Raw genomic sequence first — 22,460 nt, 5'->3', positions numbered from 1 at the left:
AAAGTTATGTTCTCTGTTTTTAAAACTAAACATTCTACTGAAATCTATCATGTTGGAACTAACATACTTATCTTTGCTTTCTTATGTAGGACTCTTGATGTTCAGCCAAATCGAGTCACAGTTGGAGGTATCAGATCACTAGAACCGATCCTTCAGAGGAGAGGACATGTGGAAAGCCATGATTTTGTTGGGTGTATAATGGAATTTGCAGTCAATGGAAGGCCTCTGGAACCCAGCCAAGCTTTGGCCGCACAAGGCATCCTAGATCAGTATGGCAATTTTATTTCTTACTATTTTAAAGAAAAAATGCACAAAATTTTCATAATTGAGCATCCAAAGATTAGATTATTGTGCCTAAAGCCCTAAAAGCATCAAATGTTTTACATCGTTTTGAATTTTAAATATTTATTTATAGTTGCGAAATTTTGTTTGGCATAAAATGTGATATTTAGTTAGAGAGTTAACTCTTGTTTGCTGGAGTCCAAGAAAAACTACGTATGCACGTATGCTTGTATATGCTTCACGTTACCTTAAGTAGTTGTTGGGAAGTTTATAATGACTTAAGTAGAGTAAATCTCACAGAAAAGAACCTGGCATATAATAATAATATATAAATGTTAGTGATAATGTATGCCAAAAACAATTTGACATTAAATAGTTTGATACAAACGTGTATATTTTCAAAAACTTGATACATCTTTAACAAGCAATAATTTGATTAATTATAAAATATTTTATTTATTGGGCCCCTCAGTGTTTCTCAAACATAGTAGGTATACTTTCACTTCAAGACTTTCTTACTTTCTGTTTCCTCTGCCTGGAATGATCTTCTACCAAATATGCTTTGCTCTTTCAATTTGTTTAGGTCTTTACAAAGATGGGTCCTTCCTTCACTGATGAATCTAGAGGATCCAGCAACACCGCCCCCACCCCCAAAAAGCTCCCAATACTCTGTCTATCTTAATTTTCCCATAGAACTTTCTTGATTCTAACATACACCACGTTTATCTAATTTTTGTTTTATTTTGTTTTTTGACTGTATCCTCCACAAGGAAAAATAAATACTCCATGAACATATGGATTTTTTCATCACTTTACCCCCATGCTTAGAATAGTATGCTTATAATTGGCATACAGTAAGCATTCAATTAGCATCAGTTGAATGAGTTGTCTGGGAGGAGATGTGTAAGCAAATAAATATGTGGCCCTTAGTAACATTAACCAAAGATGTCCTACTCCAACAAGAATTCATTCAAAGAAGAAATTATCACCTCTTTTTATGTATTGTGTAAGATGTCATTTTGTCTAATTTTCTCCTTTGTGAATGAGGCAGAACATGTGTTACAGGACAGCTCCTAATTTGAGGAGATGCTCCAAATGTAGTTGTAACTTGAGTTTCAAAGAAGTGAGCGCATGAAACTCAGCAAGTTAATAAAAGTTTATATCTGATTTTAACAAATGCCCTCACACACTTTATTTTGTGCCTTACGAGTCTTTATTACGATTTCCTTTTAGATGTCCTCGGCTGGAAGGTGCTTGCACTCACAGTCCCTGCCAACATGGTGGCATGTGTATGGACTACTGGTCATGGCAGCTGTGTCATTGCAAAGAAGGACTAACTGGGAAATACTGTGAAAAATGTACGCAAGCTGTTTTATCTTTTGCAGGATATTATAATAATCATGAACAGTATAAATATATGCTCTTAAATATGTAATTGTATTCAAAGAATTGTTTTCATTCTAAATGCTGAAAATATTAAATGGGAATAATTGGTAAAAATATAGTGACATTTTCTACTTATTTTTTAACTTGAAGAAGAGTGATATTCTTTTAGAATTATTTACCTAAATTTTTTATTTCCATTTTATGAATTTATTACCATAGTGAACCTAATTGATGGGAATGTTAGACAATTTATAAGGTCGAGGGCTAACCCAGGTTTTGGCTTAGTATTATCTGCCTGTAGGGGATATTTCTCCAGTAAATATTTCTTATGTGGTAGAAAAGTGTAAGTACTAAATGACTGGATACTGAGTTCGAACATCATACATTGTCAGTGTAATCTATTATAATTAAGGGTGATACTTGCATTTTATTTAATTTATTTTTTTAAGATTTTATTCATTTATTTTGAGAGAGAGAGAGAGAGAGAGGAGGGGCAGAGGCAAAGGGAGAGAGAGAATCTCAAGCAGACTCCCCGTTCAGCACAGAGCCCATTGCAGGACTGTTTCATGACCCTGAGGTCATAACTTGACCCAAAATCAAGAGCCAGATACTTGGGTGCCTGGGTGGCTCAGTTGGTTAAGAGTCTGCCTTCGGCTCAGGTTATGATCCTGGAGTCCCAGGATCGAGTCCCAGGATTGAGTCCCTGGATCGAGTCCAGCATCGGGCTCTGTGCTCAGCAGGGAGTCTGCACCCTCTGACCCTCTCCCTGCTTCTCCCTCTGACCTTCCTCCTCCTCATGCTTTCTCTCTCCCTCTCAAATAAATAAATAAAAATTAAAAAAAAAAAAAGAGTCGGACACTTAACTGAATGAACTACCCAGACGCTCCAATACTTGCAATTTAGTTTATAATTATTAGAATTGGTTTTGAGTCTTTTTAAATCTTTTTATTGTTATTTGCTTTTAAATGCTAATACTATTTTTAATAAGACATTAGTGGTGTTCAAGCCATCTTTGGAACATGGCATTCTCTAATTTTAAGCTGTGTATCCCACTAATCCTAATGGGGTTTCTTTTATAAAAATTGCTTTATTTTCAAATATGTGATTACTACTTAAAGTCATTGCAGTTATTTGACCACTTCTTAAGAAGTCTTGATTCTATTAAAGTATGAGAATGAATAGAAATTCATGATCACATTAAGGATATAATGTAGTTGAAAAGATCTCACTAGAAGAAGGTACAATTATGTTTAATTTTAAGGATAAAATCAAAACATAAAAAAAGTATGCTGTCACATAATATTTTTTTTATCACAGTGAGTATTTAGTAAGTAGGAACCCAATTATGTCTGGAATATGAAATGAGTCATTGGCTTGAGAAATGCCTGAGGTCCTTTTTTTAAATTGAGATAGAACTCACATACTATAAAATTTACCTTTATAAGTATACTATTCAATGCTGAAACCCTTTTGAGTTCATTTGCTTTATGTCCTTTCCTTAGTTATATTCACTGTCTTCTAAAGTTCAGTAGTGTGGACATTTTATCACATTATGATAAATTATAATTATACATGACAATTACATGTAATGATAAACTAAATTCTATGTGATCATATGATTATTACTACTAATAAAGTTGCTACAAATATAAACATTTGATTGTGCACTTCTTTGTCCAAATTTGTAATGTGCTAGAGGCTTAAGATTATAAATCATTTAACTGTGAAAACGTATATTCATTCGTGGATTTTGGAAGCACAGTAAAACTTATTATAAACACATTATTCAATTCCATATTTTTAACAGGTGGTATCTCTATGGGTATTCATGACTTATATCATATATCAAATATGTTAATGAATATTTCCCAAATGATTAATGCTTCTGAATTGGATTTAAGTGTTTGAAATTAACTTAAACAATAATTCACAAGTGGAAATAATTTTTTTCAAGGGGAAGATTGGGGAACATTGATTCCAAAATATTTTTTTATAGTTTTTGTCACCTCTAAAAACTATTTAAGAAGCCAAATGGACACATTTATTTTTCCCTTTCTTCATTGGCTTTCAGCTATTACTCCTGACACTGCCTTATCATTAGAAGGCAAAGGGCGCTTGGATTACCACATGAGTCAGAATGAGAAGCGGGAATATTTGTTAAGACAGAGCATACGAGGTGCCATGTTGGAGCCTTTTGGTGTGAACAGTCTGGAAATAAAATTCAGAACAAGAAGCGAGAATGGCATTTTAATCCATATCCAAGAAAGCAGCAATTACACTACTGTGAAGGTAAGATAAAAGCTAATGGTGACTTCATTTGATTAGACCGCCTGCTGTGTCATGGTTTAAATCACTTCGCCCATAATTTCTGTCCTTTTCTTTACAACCCATTAGAGTTCCGACTAATGCTGGGCACGATTCCAATATCATCTATCTTAACTATTCCCCAGGCATTGGCCAGAGTAACAAAGATCTGAATGGTTTGGTTTCTAAACACTTTTGTCTTGGTTTCGAGTAAAGACCACTGCTAGCACTGCTAGGTAGGCCAACATAGAAAGAATTTGTTGCAATCTGTTTTGTCAAATAAAAAATTTATATTGCTTTTATTTCTCTACTTTTAAACAAAGTAAAACAAAAAGATAATGTGTCTTTGAGATTAAAAAAAAAAAGTCTCCAAAAATTATTCCAAACACTAATATGCTTATATTAATTGGTGGGACTAGAATAAGGAAAAACATTTTTAAAATATCTGGCTTTATTCTGGAGCATATAGCCAATTCACTGTCTTTGGAATTATTGCAAGTTAAATCACAGCTGAGTTCTCCAAATAATTTCTAAATAAAATATTTTTAAAGAGAACAATGTATTGACTTATCATTAGACTTTTACATAATATTTTCACTATAAATGAAATGCTAAACTGGTGAATAATTTCCTTAGAGATGCATTTTCCTTCAGCTCTTAGCTTTCTTAATTTCTATCAGTCTGCTTTCTTTCCCACAAATAAGACTTTATCTTTTAAATCATCAGTTTCTTTAGTTTAGTTATCTTGACTGATTTCTATTGATATCACTTTGATATTATAATACTTCTCATAATTTTTATATGAATTTTGGTAAATTCTGAAGAACATAAACCCATATTTCCTATATTATTTTCACCTATAAATCAATGTTTTGAAAATTACTAGGAGCTTAGTTCATGAAGACAAAAGGCAATATACATAGCAAATTACTAGGTTTAATTCACATAAAATACTAAAAATAAAAACAGATGTTCACCTCTAAACTTCAACCTCTTTATTCTTAAAATTTCTCTCCATCCAAGTCAACTCTGGTTGTTATGGTGCATGCACATATCTTTAATAAGTAGTACAAAAACAGGGGCGCCTGGGTGGCTCAGTTGGTTAAGCGACTGCCTTCGGCTCAGGTCATGATCCTGGACTCCCTGGATCGAGTCCCGCATCGGGCTCCCTGCTCAGCAAGGAGCCTGCTTCTCCCTCTGACCCTCCCTCCTCTCATGTGCTCTCTCTCTCTCTCATTCTCTTTGTCTCAAATAAATAAATAAAATCTTAAAAAAAAAAAAGTAGTACAAAAAAAATCTTTCTAAAATTCTCACAATCCTCATAGTTAGGTCATTCTTGACTGAGGTTGATGTTTATCCCTCCCCCACCCCAGGGGACATGTGACAATGTCCTGAGGCAATTTTTTCTTGATGAAATGTTTTATTAAAATGCTGAAAACTTTTTTTTCCTTCTTTTTCAATCTGGAGGTATTTTTTATTGTCACAGTGGGGAAGGGGTTCTACCAGCATCTAGTAGGTAGAGGTCAGGCATGTCACTAAACATCCTACATTGCACAACACAGCACCCCACAGCAAAGAAATATGGAGTCCAAAATGTCAAGAGTAATGAGGTTGAGGAACTCTGCTCTAATCCAGTACAAAAGAACATCTTCAGGTTATAACTTTACCTCCATTATTGAAACAAAGAGCCCAGTTCAGAATTAATAAAGGTACTGCAAAACAAAGCCCATTGTATTCTATTATTATTTGGTGTTTATAATTTGCACTGGAAAGTGTATCAGAACCTAAGAAAGTAATGAAGTCCAGAAAGAAGTAAACCTTCACAGTCTACGAGAAACACTTTTTTTATATGCGTTGAGAGGCTTTGACATTGAGGTCTGTGCATTATCTGTTAAGCTGCTTTCCAAGTCCTCGTGCCATTTAAATGACATATGAAATATTTCTTTACGTTATCTCTTTAAGCCAAGAGATACAAAATACAATGTGGTTGAAGAAATTAGAGACAGAACTTTTTTTTTTTTTTTCCTTAAGGAAGAAGCTGAATGTCAGGATCCATTTTTGTCACCATAAAATCTTGCATTTCCAACAGGACAGCAGCATGCAACTCTCCAGATTTTCTTACATTGGTAGCAAGCACTTAGAAAGAGATTTTTTTTTTTCTGAAGGAAAAGTAAATGCTAATGAATAAAAATAATGACTAATGCAGACCAAAATGCACATTTTTTTGGTATGAATATTTTGAAAAGTAGCTTTTTAGAGATTAAGCGGCTTGGCAGGTAAAATAAGTAGATTAAAAAAACAGTGAATAAGGAGAACAAAATAGACAAGAAGAGAATGGCTGTTGTCAGTAAGCAGCCAAGTTATTTGGATGACAGGAATACGGTCTACTTATACAGGCTAGGAAGCTAGTCAGGAGGGACTGTTACTTTTCATTTAGCTTATCCGTGACTAAGGCCCCTGGTTTTCTTCTTTCTTTCTTTTGACTCACTTTCTGACAGTTTCTTTCTTTCTCTCTTTTTTTCTCTTTTTCTTTCTCTCTTTCTCTCCCTTTCATTCTTTCTCTCCCTTTCTCTTTCTTTCTCTTCCTTCCTTCCTTCCTCCCTTCATCAATCCACCTCTCCCTTCTCCCTCTCTCTCACACACAAAGGCAGCTAGATGATATTTAAAAAAAAAAAAAAAAAGAGAGAGAGTTGGGTAAATGGGATTTCAAATGGTTTGAGAGGAGAGTATCAGGAGTGGGTAGCAATAGCAATGTGAGGAGAGAGGAGAATATGTAGAATAGATAGAATCTGTTCAGATAAAAAAGAAGTTAGGTAGAGAGAATTTGAGATAGAAAAACAGAAGGAAGCATACTTGTGTATAATTGTGTTGACGGTATATTTAAAGTATTTCACGAATCTCCCTTCTTTTACTGCAATTGTGTATCTCCATATTTGGAGTTCTGTGATACTGTCAGATGATGGACTTTATGTTTGTTCCAAATCAATTCTATTGTTTTGGCATATGGATTTTTTGTTTTTGTTTTTGGGTGAGGCCAAGTGTAGTGTACAGGGTTGGGATGAGGGACTCAGAGCTTTAGATTAAAAAGTAAATAAAATAAATAAATCTGTGGGTAAATCAAACCAAGCAAAAAATTAGCATAAAAATGAGCATGATGTTTTCTAAGTTAGGAAGGATATAGGAACCCGGGAGAGTGTTATTGGGGAGAAGCAAAACATTAGAAATGTTACAATGGGACCTTGTGTTCTCATTCACCAGACTCCATGGTGTATTCTAAAGACTCTTATCAGAGCTGATGAATAAAAGGGATGCCACGGTTTGATCAGGTAGGAGGGAAACGCAGAGCTGGGAGAAGGCTCTTCCCAAGAATTCTTTCCAAAAGGACTCTGGCTCTACCCAAAGAGGGGTTGCTGTTTTTACTGTGTGTTTCATGAGACATTGCCCATTTGATGAAGTGTTATTGTCATTTAACCACAACTTTCTTTTCTTTTCCCATCTGAGTTTGGTACTGAATATATATTATTATCTAGAAAGGCCACTTTAATAAAATAGTACAATAGGAATAACGTATGTAAATGTGTTAGGCATATTTTCCACAAAGCAAAAATGAACTAATTTTTAGTTCTACCAGCTGTGTTTGTTGCATGTAGAAATAGCATTTGATCCAAGTGACAAAATAACCTATCCCTCCTTTCATCCCTGTCACTTGATACACAGTGCCACTTCATCCCCCGGCCCAGGCACCAGCTCTGTCTGGCAGCATGATGGGATTATGCTCTCTGAACCAAATGTTCATCTTGCCTCATAAATTATTTCATTTTCTAAAGTACTCAGAATACTGGAAACTTGGTAGCTGGAAACTGGAGTAGGGGCATCCTGTTACCCAATGTTCTCCTGGGCAAAGTCAAAGAAACTAAATACCCCTTAGATAAATTATAAAAGGCAGCCAAAGTGAAGACCTGCCCAGACACCTCATTATTAAGAACTCACTCATTATTCATCATAGTTTTCATCTCAATAAATGACATAAAAAATAGACATGCTTTCTTCTAAAATTCCAGTGCGTTAGAGATGACAGATGAAAGAATTTCTTTTTGTCGATTTTCCCAACTATGCTTCATTTTTACCTCAGCATTGATGTTTCTTTTTGCAAGTAGTTTTAACCTTTTTTGATCACTCTGGACCATTTACTAAACTGACAGATTTTTTTTTTTTTTTTACGCTTGCCATTGTGATTAAATTAGAAGTAATTAAAAAAAAGGTGTACTTTACTTAAAATGGTTTTTCACTCCATTATTATCTCAGTCGGATTCTGGAAGATAATTTTATGCATCTTGAAAAATTAGGTATGAATATAATAACACCTTGCAAACTATTGAAACAATCGAATGTGAAGGTATATGCTACCTAAATTTATAGAAGCAGTATGGGTTAAGTGTACTCTGATACAGCCAGACTCTTCAGCTAGTCTGTTGGCTTTAAATTGATCAGTATTTTAAGGTTTCATTTTATTTTGATTCTGTTTTTATTCAAGCACATCATAGTTTAATTGTACATTCTTTTTAATACATCTTACAGATTAAAAATGGCAAAGTCCATTTTACATCAGATGCAGGAATTGCTGGGAAAGTGGAGAGAAATATTCCTGAAGTGTATGTTGCCGATGGTCACTGGCATACTTTTCTAATTGGAAAAAATGGAACAGCCACAGTACTGTCCATCGACAGAATATATAACAGAGATATCATCCATCCTACCCAGGATTTTGGTGGCCTCGATGTGCTCACTATATCTCTTGGAGGAATTCCACCTAATCAAGCTCATCGAGATTCTCAAACAGGTAAATGCTTGTGTTGAGCAAAGGAAAGGTAATATTGTTCCCATCAAAGTAGTTGGACTGCTGAAAATATCCATTATGCAGATTCTAAGACTATCATAACTATCCTTAGAAAGCCTATATGATTGGCCGTCACTTGCTTTAGCCATTTGCACTTGCTCTACCAAATTCATAATTCAGCCCACGGTGCTTCCCTTGTCCACCAAACATTTATTTATTCATTAATTCACTTACTCATTCATTTGTTCACTCACATGACAGATATTTTACTGAGCCCCGTACTTGGCACTGGGAGTACAATGGTGGACTAAATAAATAGCTACTCTCTTCACATGACACATGGCCAAGTAAGGAAGATGAAAATCAATGAAGTCATTATACAAGTAAATATATTATTTTAGAATATAATAAATGTGAAGAAGGAATATAGAATTCTAAGAGATTTCCAAAAAAGGAAAAAAGGGAAACTTGCCTGGGAAATTGACATTGGCACTTCAGTCTGAACTATAAAAATGAAGATGGGAGAGTATGAAAGCTTAATTGATATTGATAGAAACCTTAACAAAAAGTAGATTAAGTCAAGATCACAGAAGCTGGCCTATTGGCATATTGGAGACTGATGTCACAAGGTAAAGGATGAAGTTGGAGAATGAAGCAGGGCCTTCCAGACCATGTCACATTTTTGGTCTTACTCTTAGGACAATGGGAAGTCACTAAAAAAGTTCTCTTAGGAGTGTCAAGATTAGATATGCAGTGATATTAAATATCTTTCAGGTTACAACATGGAGAATGCATTGGAGGAGGATAGGAGTGCACTTCCATAAATTAGCTGGGATGATATTGCTGTGATCTAGGCAAGGTATTGTGTGAGTTTTTAACTAGTGTGGTGGCAAAGGAGTTAGTAAGAAGTGGATAGGTAAGAAATACTTTAGGAATTAAAATAAACCAAACTGTTGATGGTTTTGGTGAAATTCAGGAAGGTTTCTGACTTGTGAACTAGAAGAAGGGCAGTGCCACCGAAAGAGGAAACTGCAGAGCAGTGCCGAAAGAAGCGTGTCTACGGGAAATATCAAGATGGTGGTTTGGGACCTTTGGGGTTTGGAACACCTTTGAGAAAGACTTTTGGATAGGTGGACTATAATCAGAAGTAGACACCAGCTGGAAATACATACTAGGAGTTAGCTGAGTCAAGCAGGTAACTGAAGTACGGAACGTGGATGCGATAACCTAATGTGAGGGTGTGGAGTGGAAAGAAAGCCTAGAGCCTTAGCTTAAGCAACTCTGGGAGTCAGTGGTTGTTTAGAGGAAAATGAAACATAAAAGAGACTAAGTCATAGAAAGAAAATCTGGAAAGTAGGAACAAAAGCAGATGTTACAGAAGCTCATGGAAAAAGAGTGTATCGGGGATGGAAATACCACTACAGTGGAAGGATACCAGGAAAATATAAAAATGCAGGGGAGAGTAATAGACTTAAGGCACAAAAGTAAAAGTCCAGGTCATAACTTGTTCTTATATACTTAGCTTATTTTAAATATGGATGATAATTCATTTGGATGTTGTAGGAAACAAACCAACGTAAATCATACTCTTTTGTTAGTGTCAAAATAGATTCCTGGGCTCTCATACAGGAGCATGAACAATATTAGCACATCCAAGTCCAACAGAGAGTTTCTCAACTTTAAAAAAATAATAATTATTTGCCTCTAAGGAGCCATTTTAGATGTTTTTTTCTAACTTCTGCCGTTCCCACCTCGTGAAGTGTTCATGCCATAGTTACACTCGATATCCGCCCTCTAGAGGACCATAAAGCACTGTAATAGCTTTTTCTTTTGCTCTCCAGGAGGAGGCGATGTTCTGCTCCTTGGGAGCAATATCGCCTCTATGGAGAATGCATGATATCTAATGATTAAAGCTATTTTTGTTGTTGTTGTTCTTTTTGCTGTTGTTGTTCTTTATAAGTATTTCTTAATACCTTTTATTTCTATGTATTTCTATGTATGCAGTTCTTGGTCTGTAGACTATAAAAATAGGACAAATAGATAAATAAATAAAAAGAGGGAGAAAAAGAAAATCCAGGCTGAGTCATTCATAAATTTTCAGGAAGAGCAATATCTGAACAATTCTCTCCATACTTTTGTCACGGAAATCTTACATACCTTAAGCTATGTTGTAAGACGCACAGAGTTACCTACTTCCGACTGGGCGATGGCTCTGAGACTGTGGTTTCTAAGCTCTCATGACATGACTGTGCAGCTTCTTTTTACCAGAGTCCCCGAGGGCAGCGTTTTAAGTCTTGGTTTTCTCTACAATGCCTCACAGCTCCTTCTTCGCCCCGCAGGTTTTGACGGCTGCATTGCTTCTATGCTGTATGGTGGCGAAAGTCTTCCTTTCAGTGGGAAGCATAGCTTGGCCTCCATCTCTAAGACAGATCCCTCCGTGAAGATTGGCTGCCGTGGCCCGAACATTTGTGCCAGCAACCCCTGCTGGGGCGACTTGCTGTGCATTAATCAGTGGTACGCCTACAAGTGCGTTCCTCCTGGAGACTGCGCCTCGCACCCATGCCAGAATGGGGGCAGCTGCGAGCCAGGCCTGCACTCTGGCTTCACCTGTAGCTGCCCGGAGTCGCACACCGGGAGGACCTGTGAGACGGTGGTGGCTTGCCTCGGCGTCCTCTGTCCTCAGGGGAGAGTGTGCAAAGCTGGAAGTCCTGGAGGCTATGTCTGTGTTCTGAGCCAGGGTCCTGAAGAGATCTCCCTGCCTTTGTGGGCCGTGCCTGCCATCGTGGGCAGCTGCGCCACCGTCCTGGCCCTCCTGGTCCTCAGCCTGATTCTGTGTAACCAGTGCAGGGGGAAGAAGACCAAAAGCCCCAAAGAGGAGAAGAAACCGAAGGAGAAGAAGAAGAAGGGAAGTGAGAATGTTGCTTTTGATGACCCAGACAATATCCCCCCCTACGGGGACGATATGACTGTGAGGAAGCAGCCTGAGGGGAACCCGAAGCCAGACATCATTGAGCGGGAGAACCCCTACCTCATCTACGATGAGACTGACCTTCCCCACGGCTCAGAAACCATCCCCAGCGCCCCCTTGGCTTCTCCAGAGCAAGAGATAGAGCATTACGACATCGACAACGCCAGCAGCATCGCCCCTTCTGACGCGGACATCATCCAACACTACAAGCAGTTCCGCAGCCACACGCCTAAATTTTCTATCCAGAGGCACAGTCCCCTAGGTTTTGCGAGGCAGTCCCCCATGCCCCTAGGAGCGAGCAGTTTGACTTACCAGCCTTCCTATGGTCAGGGCTTGAGAACCAGCTCCCTGAGCCACTCCGCTTGCCCAACTCCCAACCCCCTGTCTCGCCACAGCCCAGCCCCGTTCTCGAAGTCCTCTACTTTCTACAGGAACAGCCCGGCCAGGGAATTGCATCTGCCAATAAGAGATGGAAATACTTTGGAAATGCACGGTGATGCCTGCCAACCTGGCATTTTCAACTACTCCACGAGGCTGGGAAGGAGAAGTAAGAGTCCTCAGGCCATGGCCTCGCATGGCTCTAGGCCGGGGAGTCGCTTAAAGCAGCCAATTGGGCAGATTCCTCTTGAATCTTCTCCTCCGGTAGGACTGTCAATTGAAGAGGTGGAGAGGCTAAACACCCCTCGCCCTAGAAACCCAAGTATCTGCAGTGCAGATCATGGAAGGTCTTCTTCAGAAGAGGACTGCAGAAGGCCGTTGTCCAGAACAAGGAACCCAGCAGATGGCATCCCAGCTCCAGAATCTTCTTCTGACAGTGACTCACATGAGTCTTTCACTTGCTCAGAGATGGAATATGACAGGGAAAAGCCAATGGTGTATACTTCCAGGATGCCCAAATTATCTCAAGTCAATGAGTCTGACGCAGATGATGAAGATAATTATGGAGCCAGACTGAAGCCTAGAAGATACCATGGCCGCAGGGCTGAGGGAGGACCTGGGGGCACACAGGCAGCAGCACCAGGGGTTGCTGACAACACGCTGCCCTTGAGGCTTGGGCAGCCAGCGGGGAATTTCAACTGGGACAACCTTTTGAACTGGGGCCCTGGCTTCGGCCATTATGTAGACGTTTTTAAAGATTTGGCATCTCTCCCAGAAAAAGCAGCAGCAAACGAAGAAGGCAAGAATGGGACAACGAAGCCGGTCCCCAAAGATGGGGAAGCAGAGCAGTATGTGTGAACTTTATGTACTGGCATTATAAAAATCGAAAAACAAGGGACACTCAAACCTTTGTGAGGTTGCCGACTAAGGAGGGTCCCGTTTGCAAAATAGGCCAGTATGGACTGGTGTTTGGAGGGAAACTTTAAAAAATAATAACCACAATGCTGCTGAAACAGACTCAACGCAAGTCTTTAATTTAAATATGCTTGGTTGAATTTATTTTCCTGCATGCATTGTATTTTGTAACTAGTTATGTGGCATGCAGCCTTTGGAAAGTTTTCTCTTATTTACCAATGTTTGATTTGTGATTTTTTAAAAATCAATTACCGTTGCCATTGCAGAAATGAATTTGTGCTTTCTCAGTGGGGTATGTGTATCGTTTCCATTGTATTATCATTGTTATGTTTTGCATTGCAAGATCCTTGAGGTTTAAGCAATCCTTGTAAAGTGTAGAAAGTGCCCTCCTATCCTTGAATGAAAGACTAAGTATTAACACTTCAGAATTATAGATTCCATATTCGATGTTGCTCAGAAATGTCTGATATTTGAGTTAAGTTTTACATGACAGTGGGTACTAAAGTTAAGTCATTTTGTTCAGCACTTTAGAACTTTCCTACAAAATCGTGTTAAAACTTCTGAATCTTTTTTTTTTTTTTTTTTTGTAAACCGTTCCGGTCTCCTGACCTTCATCAGGCTTCCACTAGGAACAAAATGACTGCGTATTATCCTTAGAACACTGCTCCCTTCCTACTGTGGAATGATATTCTCAGCGGCACTTCTCAGAGACACTTTTGGAAGTTATTTATTGAAAAATGTTCTATGCTTTTAAAATTTTAAAGAATCGACCTAAAGAAAGCCTATGATTGGACTTACTTATTTTTCAACCACTTAACATCTGTCCCAAGTACCCAGTTTTTATAATTTATATAAAGTCAGTTTTCAACTCTTCTTTCTTTCCACCATTTTGTAGATCATTTTTTAATACCGTGTAAAAACTTTTTTTTACACCTAAGCTGTGTTTTTGATACTGATATTTTCCTATACTGAAATGTTTTCTTACTTTCAGGGAAGGTAAGAAAATACTTTTTTTACATTTGTTACTTATGTAACGTTCATATTTTTCACATTTTGATATTTGTAACATACTGTATGCTTTCTACTTGTAAATGCCAACAATAGAATTAAAATATTTATTTAAAATACTTTGCATTCATCGAGTGATGTTAAATTTTCATCTTTCTATACTCTCTTATGCCCAATTTGAATAATCTCTACTTGTCAATAGGCAAGGTGAACTATGAATGGGCGACGTCATTTTCTTCTAAAAAACCTCAGTGTGGATAATTGCCAGAACAGATATTTTAAGGTCACTTTAGTACATTCCTACCTGTCAGAGTTCTTGAAATTCCCTAGGGCATAATGAGTCTAGACAAGATTTCGTCTTTGGGGATTAACTTTGTTATGAACCTGGTTTAAGCCTTCAGGCAATAAATATTTGGAAGTTCCCAGCAGAGTATGTTCACTGAAGGCCAGCTTTAGACCAGGCTTATAGTTATAGGAACAGCAATGAATTAAACCTAATTATGGAAAATGTCTGGGTCTCATTTTCTCCAAGGACCTGGCCCAAAATGTTCTAAATCGGATGGTGGATAGGAAGAATGACAGTGAAGTCTCTGCTACACAGAACTGTCTTTAATTTATTGATCACTCTGCTGCATAAATTCTAAACACATTTTGCATGCTATCCTAGCCAAGACAGACCTCTATTTTCAAGTAGTCACCCAAAAGTGAAACAATTCAGAAGAGACTAGTCCAGAACAAGATTCGTTTGTGTATAAAAAGTTACATCTGAAATAGGATTTCTGCAAATCACCTCACAATCTCAAAATTTTTGTAATTAAATATCTGCCACGTAACTAATATTTGTTCAGAATATTATCCTCTAACATTGGCTATGGCATACTGAATAGGGATTTTAACAATATGTAGAAGTTTTGGGTACATAAAATATGTAAATGTTTTTAGTAAATACAGTATTTTTAAATTAATACCAACAGATTGAGATACATGCCAGAATTATTTTGTCATTTAATAATGATGAGATTTTTTGTTTGTTTCAGAATAGGAAATAAAATGTGGGTTTAATCTAAATTGTAACATTCCTACAGTGCAGTTTAGAGACTGAATGTAAGAAACTAATCTAATTTTCTTTTTTTTGTCACCTGTGATGAGCCAACATGTTTTAGTATTTCCCTATGAATTTTAGTATTATGAATTTATGTGCCAAATATGGGAACACGCTGATTGCTTTGCATAACTCAAAACAGAATACTTTTTTTTTTCTCAAAATCTCTGAAGCAGCTCAAAATGTCTTCAAGGATATAAATTGTGTAATTGAGAACAGAGCTAAAAGTAAAAATGATAACCATGATTATAGCTAAGGGTTAAGAGGACCAAACCTGATGCCAAGACTCTGTATTCTAGTTCTCTAAGAATTCTTTGTGAGATAGAGAATTATTATCCCCTTGATTAATCAATCCCAGTTTAGGAATAAGATCGGAGTTTTATAGGGCAATTTCTAGTCTTTGGTTCTTCTTAGAAATCTTTTCCATTGAAGGAAGACCTATACTTGTAGCAAAACAAATCAGAAATGTATGGAATGCAAGTCTCACTTCAAGTGGAGATTAACATTTAATGTAGTGAAATAGAGGAGTGACAAAGCATGAACGATGGTGGAAGTGGGAGAGGGATTAAAGGCAGATTGACAAGGTAACACTCTCCAAAATTAACAGTGAGTAGGGACCTGCATGCTCACATTTAAAATCATGACCTCCGAATTTTAATTCAGCCCCTGTTAGGGTTCATTGGATTGCCTGCAATCCAGTCACTCTGGGGCTTTCTTTCAGTTGCGCACTGAAGATGCCGCAGCGAGCACGTTGTCAGGAGCAGCATGTGAGCATCCCACGTGGAATGCGTAGGTTTAGAGCAGCAACGCAGCCCAGCTCTTAGTTCTTGCTGTTTGCTGTTGTCTTGAAGGTTGTTTCTGGAAATTCCTGAATTGGCTGCTATGGTCAATAGCTTATTTGGATAAACTAAAATCATTGTAAGGGAATGAAGATCAAAATGAAAAATGGAGACAACTTCTCTCTTTGATGCTGCTATCACAATGTTTACCAACGCCGAGGTCGATGAGAAATATAAATGGCCTAAACTATTGAGAGTGATGCCCTTATAAGTATTTTATTTACAGTGGGAGATAAAATACATCACCATGCAGCTTTATTACTTCCAAATATTCCATCTAAGAACAAAGCACTATTTTAATGAAAATGCATTTTTATTTATTTGGATTCAACATCATGGTAAAATTAATCTGTAAAAGGTGAAAATGGCTTTAAAATTTTGAATCAATATCTCAGCAATGCACTTTTTTCTTAATTTATTTTATGTCTTATATTTAATTTTAAAAAGCATTTCAAGAGGACTAAATTTGCCCTTCCCTAGGAAAAATAAGACTAGAGATGAAATATATTTTAGCGTACATGTATTAGAGCTTACAGCGTGAAATAAAATATTAAAGTCTATAATTAATGTGGTAAATATTCCTTAAAGACACTTTGAGTGAAATATCACAACATTAATAATGTATACTGTTACTACTACTGAGCCAAGCAGTAACAGTTTATCAGTCCAAAAGTTGTAAGCCAATGTTATAATGAATTCAACATTTTCATTTATTGTTAATGAGGGAAAAGACATTAGGTTCTAATAAATGTTGGTGTGAACAAATGAATACCAATAATCCAATCCTAACATCACCTATGTATCTCTGACAATCATTGCAAATAAATATATTTTGGACTAAAGACCATGAAGTACAATATTCTCCTTCAACAGAGAAATAAACTGAGCTATAAAGGTCAGTATCCTGGGTAAATCTCTTTACTCACAAACTATAATTAGTGACCTTTACATGCCAGGCCCTCTTCTAAATCATGGGATAAAATAGTGAAGAAAACAGACAAAATACCTCCCTCAATGGAACGGACATAGTAGTAAAGAGACAATCAATACAGAAATGCAGTAATATTTATGCAGTGTGATATCTAGTGGAAATAAGTGCTAGCGAGGCAACTGAAGCAGGGGAAGGACTAGATATTGATTTGGGAATGTGTATGCTATTTTATTATATTACTATTTTTTTAATTTACTCAGTTGATTTTTTTAAAGATATTTATTTACTTATTTGTCAGAGAGAGAGAGAGAGAAAGCACAAGCAGGGGGAGCGGCAGGCAGAGGGAGAAGCAGACTCCCCACCGAGCAGGGAGCCTGATGTGGGACTTGATCCCAGGACCCCAGGATCATGACCTGAGCTGAAGGCAGACACTTAACCAACTGAGCCACCCAGATGTCCCCGTTGATTTTTTTTTTATTATTATGTTCAGCAAGCCAGCATATAGTACATCATTAGTTTTTGATGTAGTGCTCAACGATTCATTAGTTGCATATAACACCCAACACGTGCCCTCCTTAGTACCCATCACCCGGTTAGCCCATCTCCCCTACCCCCCTCCCTTCCGTATGTGTATGCTATTTTAGATGGGTTGGTCAAGGAAGACCTTTCTGGAAAGATGACATTTGAGCAGAATGCTGAATGAGGCAGAAGAGCAAGCCATGGACTCTTATGGATAATGCTGCTGTGGGCAGGGCAGTGGATGAGGAAGCCCAGAGTAGGAGAACATTCTATGTTGGAGGAACAACCAGAGAGTGAAAGGCCAAATCTTTGTCTACACATCAGCAAAGACTGCACCACAAGAATCTTAGGGATGAATGGTAAAAAGTAAGAATAATAATTCATAACAGGCCCAGAAAGAATTATTGTGGGAGCAAATCTTCATGTATCTATATTACCTGGTGAAATAAGAGCATCTCTAAATGCAAGGGAAATCCTGAGAATGCTGCTATGTACTCACTCTGCCCTGGTGTCTAAGATCCAGAAGACAAAAGGCGAGATGTGTATAATGGAGATAAATATCTATTCTAACATTGATTGATTCATGCTATCCTGGATGACCGATCCAAATCTGTAGACACATTCACAGGAAGCATGTTAAGATGTATGAAAATAAGGCAGTCTGTTTCCTTATTGCTGAGATATTAACATGTCCAAAGTATCAGGTATCTACTGATTGGAAAGTTGCAGAAATTTCTATTTTAAAAATCAACTTCTATTTTTATGAAGTGGATCATTTGCAAGAAAAAATTTTCAAACAGAATGAGATTTATATTGGTGGAATGAGTGATGGTGAACAAAATATCTCTAAGACAGAATGATAAATCTATGTCTGAATTCAAGGTAACTACGGCTTGTCCAAAAGTCTCTTGCTGAGTCCATAATAAGTGAAGTTCACCTCTATCTTTGCAATGCTAATAAACCTTTTTTAAATCCAAGTGAAGTGCGGTGAAATAGGATTAAGATTTAAAGACATACTTTTGGCATTTACCATAAAACCTCTTGGAGGAAGTCTTTTTATGTACTCTACAGTGTGCATATGTCAAACTCATAATTATGTTAGGATTCCTGTAGGCAATTCTGACAAATGTGACGTCATATAGGTAACCTAAGGACTCCTTGAACTTATTAATGGAATATGCTGAGTGAATGACAGACTTTTCAAATCCTCATGTAATGTGTGATATATTCAAGGTAGATACACTGAAAACATTTGTGAGAGAGTCTCCATATCTGAAGATATATAATTAAAATAAAAAGACCCACAGACTGCTTAAAAATGCACTGCACAAAGGCAGATAATTTCCAGGTGACCCATTTGGATGCTTCCAATTTTATTAGTTTATGAATCAATTTACCAAACTCCCAAATCAGGCTGCAAACGATAGAGTATATTCACCATGGTATTCTGGCAGAAAGTTAGGATCTTAATCTGTGTACCATTTTAGCCCAAATAAAATAACCAATGATGTACTAAGTTCTTTGGCAATGTTACTGAGTTCCCTATTTTAAATTGAAACCATATTGTGTATGGTACAGACATTGATCGAAATCAGATTCCATTTTGCTAGGGCAGTCTGCTCACTCAGGTCATCCTTTTCTTACCCTATTCACACAGTCTTAAGCCAGAATGCTGCCCAAAACAGAGTTACTGATACTTGACTGTGAAGTCTAAAGTAATACATCTAGGGAAATATCTCTTTAGAAAAGCAATATGAATAAGAAAATGAGGACAGCATAACCTACCCCAAAAATGGGTTAATTCTTTTAGAGCTATGAGTCTGAAGGAAAGAAAGTTATCCTGTATTAAATCTGGGGTAATTTTCATCGGCAAGTCAGATGATGAGATGGACTCTTCATGGGAAACTGATAAATTTGGAAAATGGCTTTGGATAGAAAAGAACATGGAAAAAAAAGAGCCTGCTCTCCTTTGCTTTGGCAGAACTATCAATCAAGAAACTTGAGTCGAGACGCCTGGGGGGCTCAGTCGGTTGGTTGGGCGTCCAACTCTTGGTTTCAGCTCAGGTCATAATCTCAAGGTTGTGAGATGGAGCCCCACTTCAGGCTCTTTGCTGGGCACAGAGAGATTCTCTCTCTCTCCTTCTCCCTGTCCCCTTCCCCCCATGCACGTGCTCTCTCTCTCTCTCCCTTCCTAAAATAAATAAATCAATCTTAAAAAAAAAAAGAAACTTGAGTTGTCAATCATCTGCTATACAACAGAAAACCATTAATGTCTCAAAAGTATTTCTTCTAATCCATGCAAAAACTTATGATAGCAGATGCTGCATACAGTGATGCATGGATCTGGGGAGTGAATCAAAATCAGATTTTTTTTTTTCTTTTAAGTTTTTAGACAGTGAGTATATAGTAAGTAGTGTTCTCTGACAGAGGATGGTTTGGACTGTCAGTATTAAAACAGAAAATAAGTACATTTGCATTTGAAATCTTCTTAATTTATACAACTTCAGATCAAGAACAGAGTGAGTCCAAGAAATGCTCAACAGATTTTTAAATGGCAAAGCCAATTATCTACAATTTAGAGGCAGCTTTCTGTCCAAACTAAGGCACAATCCCTGGCCACTCTGCATTTAATGCACTTATAAATAGATATTTACGGATTAAAAGCATAACTATTCCCTATAAATTAGCTTGTAAGTGTGTCTTGGTAATGTATACAGTTTTTAATTTGCTCAGCACTGTGTGTCAAGCACTGGGAAGAACTAAACAAATAAGATGATTTTTGTCTTCAAGAAACTTGTGAACGTTGGTGACTAAATGCTCCCTTTTCCAAAACACAAATTTGCATAGCTCTGTTTTCAGAGAATAGTGTCAGTATTTCCACAGACATTTCTTTTTTAAAAAAAGATTGTATTTATTTATTTATTTGAGACAGAGAGAGTATGAGCTGAGAGAGGGAGAAGCAGACATCCTGCTGAGGAGGGAGCCCGATGTGGGGCTTGATCCCAGGACCCCAAGATCATGACCTGAGCCAAAGGCAGACGCTTAACCAACTGAGCCACCCAGACATCCTAAAATTTCTGTTTGTACTCATGTGCATTCCTCATGCAGTAGTCTCCTCCACCTTCACTATACTCAATAACTTTCTGAACCTTGAAAAGTGACTGCATTTTCAAGAGTAACAAATAGGTTTAGTGACCTTTAAAGAAAATTTTAGGCAAGTTACTAATATTTTTTGGTAGTTCCTACATTGTCTATTTAGGTTGGACTTAGTTAATATCCCTGGTTTTGAAAGCAATTGCCCTGAACTATTATCAACTTTGTTCTATCATGTGCTACTTGTTTTGAAACTAGTTCATTTGTTTTCAGGATTATATTTTTTCACAAAATTTGGTGTCATCCCCAGTAAAAAAGTATGTAAGGTTATCCAGAACCAGCACGTTTTGCTGAGTTTGTGGTAAATGGGACAGAATCGTAAATATTAAAATCATTAAAAAAGTACATGAACAAGATTAGTTTAAAAAGGAAGTAAAGGGGCGCCTGGGTGGCTCAGTCGTTAAGTGTCTGCCTTCGGCTCAGGTCATGATCCCAGGGTCCTGGGATCGAGCCCCACATCGGGCTCCCTGCTCTGCGGGAAGCCTGCTTCTCCCTCTCCCACTCCCGCTGCTTGTGTTCCCTTTCTCGCTGTATCTCTCTCTGTCAAATAAATAAAATCTTAAAAAAAAAAAAAAAGGAAGTAAAAGCAGTAACGCTAACAATTTAGATCTGATATCTTATGAGTACCACTCTTTGATATCACATACAGACACATATTTATACATACCTAAACAAAGCAAATTGTGACCTTTTTCAAAATTGAGACTTCTTGAGTATTTTTGACAATTCGATACTGTTGAGACTTGAGGAAATATTCTACTCTTCTTGAAGTAAGGATTTAAAGGGAATGATTTTGCAGTCAGTATGCTGAGTGTTCTCTTAATTCTAAGAGAATGTGATGTGACTATGAAGTCCCTGATGGGATGGTTGACCATTTGCATCAGCAACTGAGATGGTGAACACCTGGGGGACAGAGTCTCGCAGGGAGGGAGGCAAAAGAGCAAAGTCCTCACCATGGGCAGAGTCCTGTGTCAGAGCTGAAAACGGCCAGGGTGTGTGCACTGTGGTGAGGGAACAGAGAGGGGCTCAAAAGGAGAAAAGAGAAGTAATACTCAATGTTGACAAGACCATTTAATCTCATCTATAACTTTAGTTGCTCAAAGTAACACTTTCGATGTTGACAAGGCCATTTAATCTCATCTGTAACTTTAGTTGCTCAAAGTAACATTTTTTTTTTTTGATCTTAGAAGATACATAGAAGATTCTGATGACAGATTTATGGCATTAGGCTTACAAAAAACATGACAAGCAGAGGATTCATGAATCAGTTATTTATGTATATCTTTTCTGAAGAATGAGCACTAGGAACCCTCACCGCAAGCATCTCTCTTCCACACTCACTGCATATTCACAACACCAGCAAGCCTTACAGTATTAATACCTTACAATCTTAATAAAGATGTATTATCTGATGCTTGATTCCTATTGAAAAATTTCTAAGATGCATGAAATTAAAGTATACCTATGAAATTATATTTAATGGTTAATTTGCTTTGTAATTTAGTTTGTTCAATAGTTGAGATACATCTCTTCCCAGTAATTGCAATAGATGCACCAATGTGATTATAGTTATATAAGTAACACTGTCCCACAGTTTACCCTATGATGTTTCTCTGCTCTGCAATTGTAAGCCATTACTCTTCAGTCTGTCATATTACTGTCATTATCATCATCATTTGTGACCCTGTCTTTTACATTCAGCATCATTTCAGATCCTTTGGTTTAAAGCAATGAACTAATGTCTTCCTGCTTCAAACCAGGCTGGCTTGTCAGCTCTTTTTATTTCCCTGAAGTCCACAGCCAAGCCAGTGTTTGATGCTTGCCCTCGTGGCTGGCAG

General features: G+C 37.3%; 1 protein-coding gene across 1 annotated transcript in view; it reads left to right on the top strand.

Annotated features, from left to right (window-relative positions):
* FAT4 (FAT atypical cadherin 4) overlaps nucleotides 1–14,015 on the top strand; it is a 175,005-nt gene extending 160,990 nt beyond the window's left edge. Inside the window, exons 14-18 of the mRNA XM_021681470.1 lie at nucleotides 90–269; nucleotides 1,516–1,640; nucleotides 3,740–3,957; nucleotides 8,551–8,812; nucleotides 11,149–14,015. Of these exons, the coding sequence (XP_021537145.1) occupies nucleotides 90–269; nucleotides 1,516–1,640; nucleotides 3,740–3,957; nucleotides 8,551–8,812; nucleotides 11,149–13,013 (2,650 nt within the window). The 3' untranslated portion in view covers nucleotides 13,014–14,015. The remainder of the gene's footprint in view (nucleotides 1–89; nucleotides 270–1,515; nucleotides 1,641–3,739; nucleotides 3,958–8,550; nucleotides 8,813–11,148) is intronic.
* Nucleotides 14,016–22,460: the final 8,445 nt, after the last annotated feature.

The sequence above is a fragment of the Neomonachus schauinslandi genome, chromosome 2, assembly GCF_002201575.2.
Source record: "Neomonachus schauinslandi chromosome 2, ASM220157v2, whole genome shotgun sequence".
NCBI classification, from domain to species: Eukaryota; Metazoa; Chordata; class Mammalia; order Carnivora; family Phocidae; genus Neomonachus; species Neomonachus schauinslandi.
The sequence above is the reverse complement of the archived record's forward strand: the minus strand, read 5'-3'. Positions and strand labels throughout refer to the sequence as shown.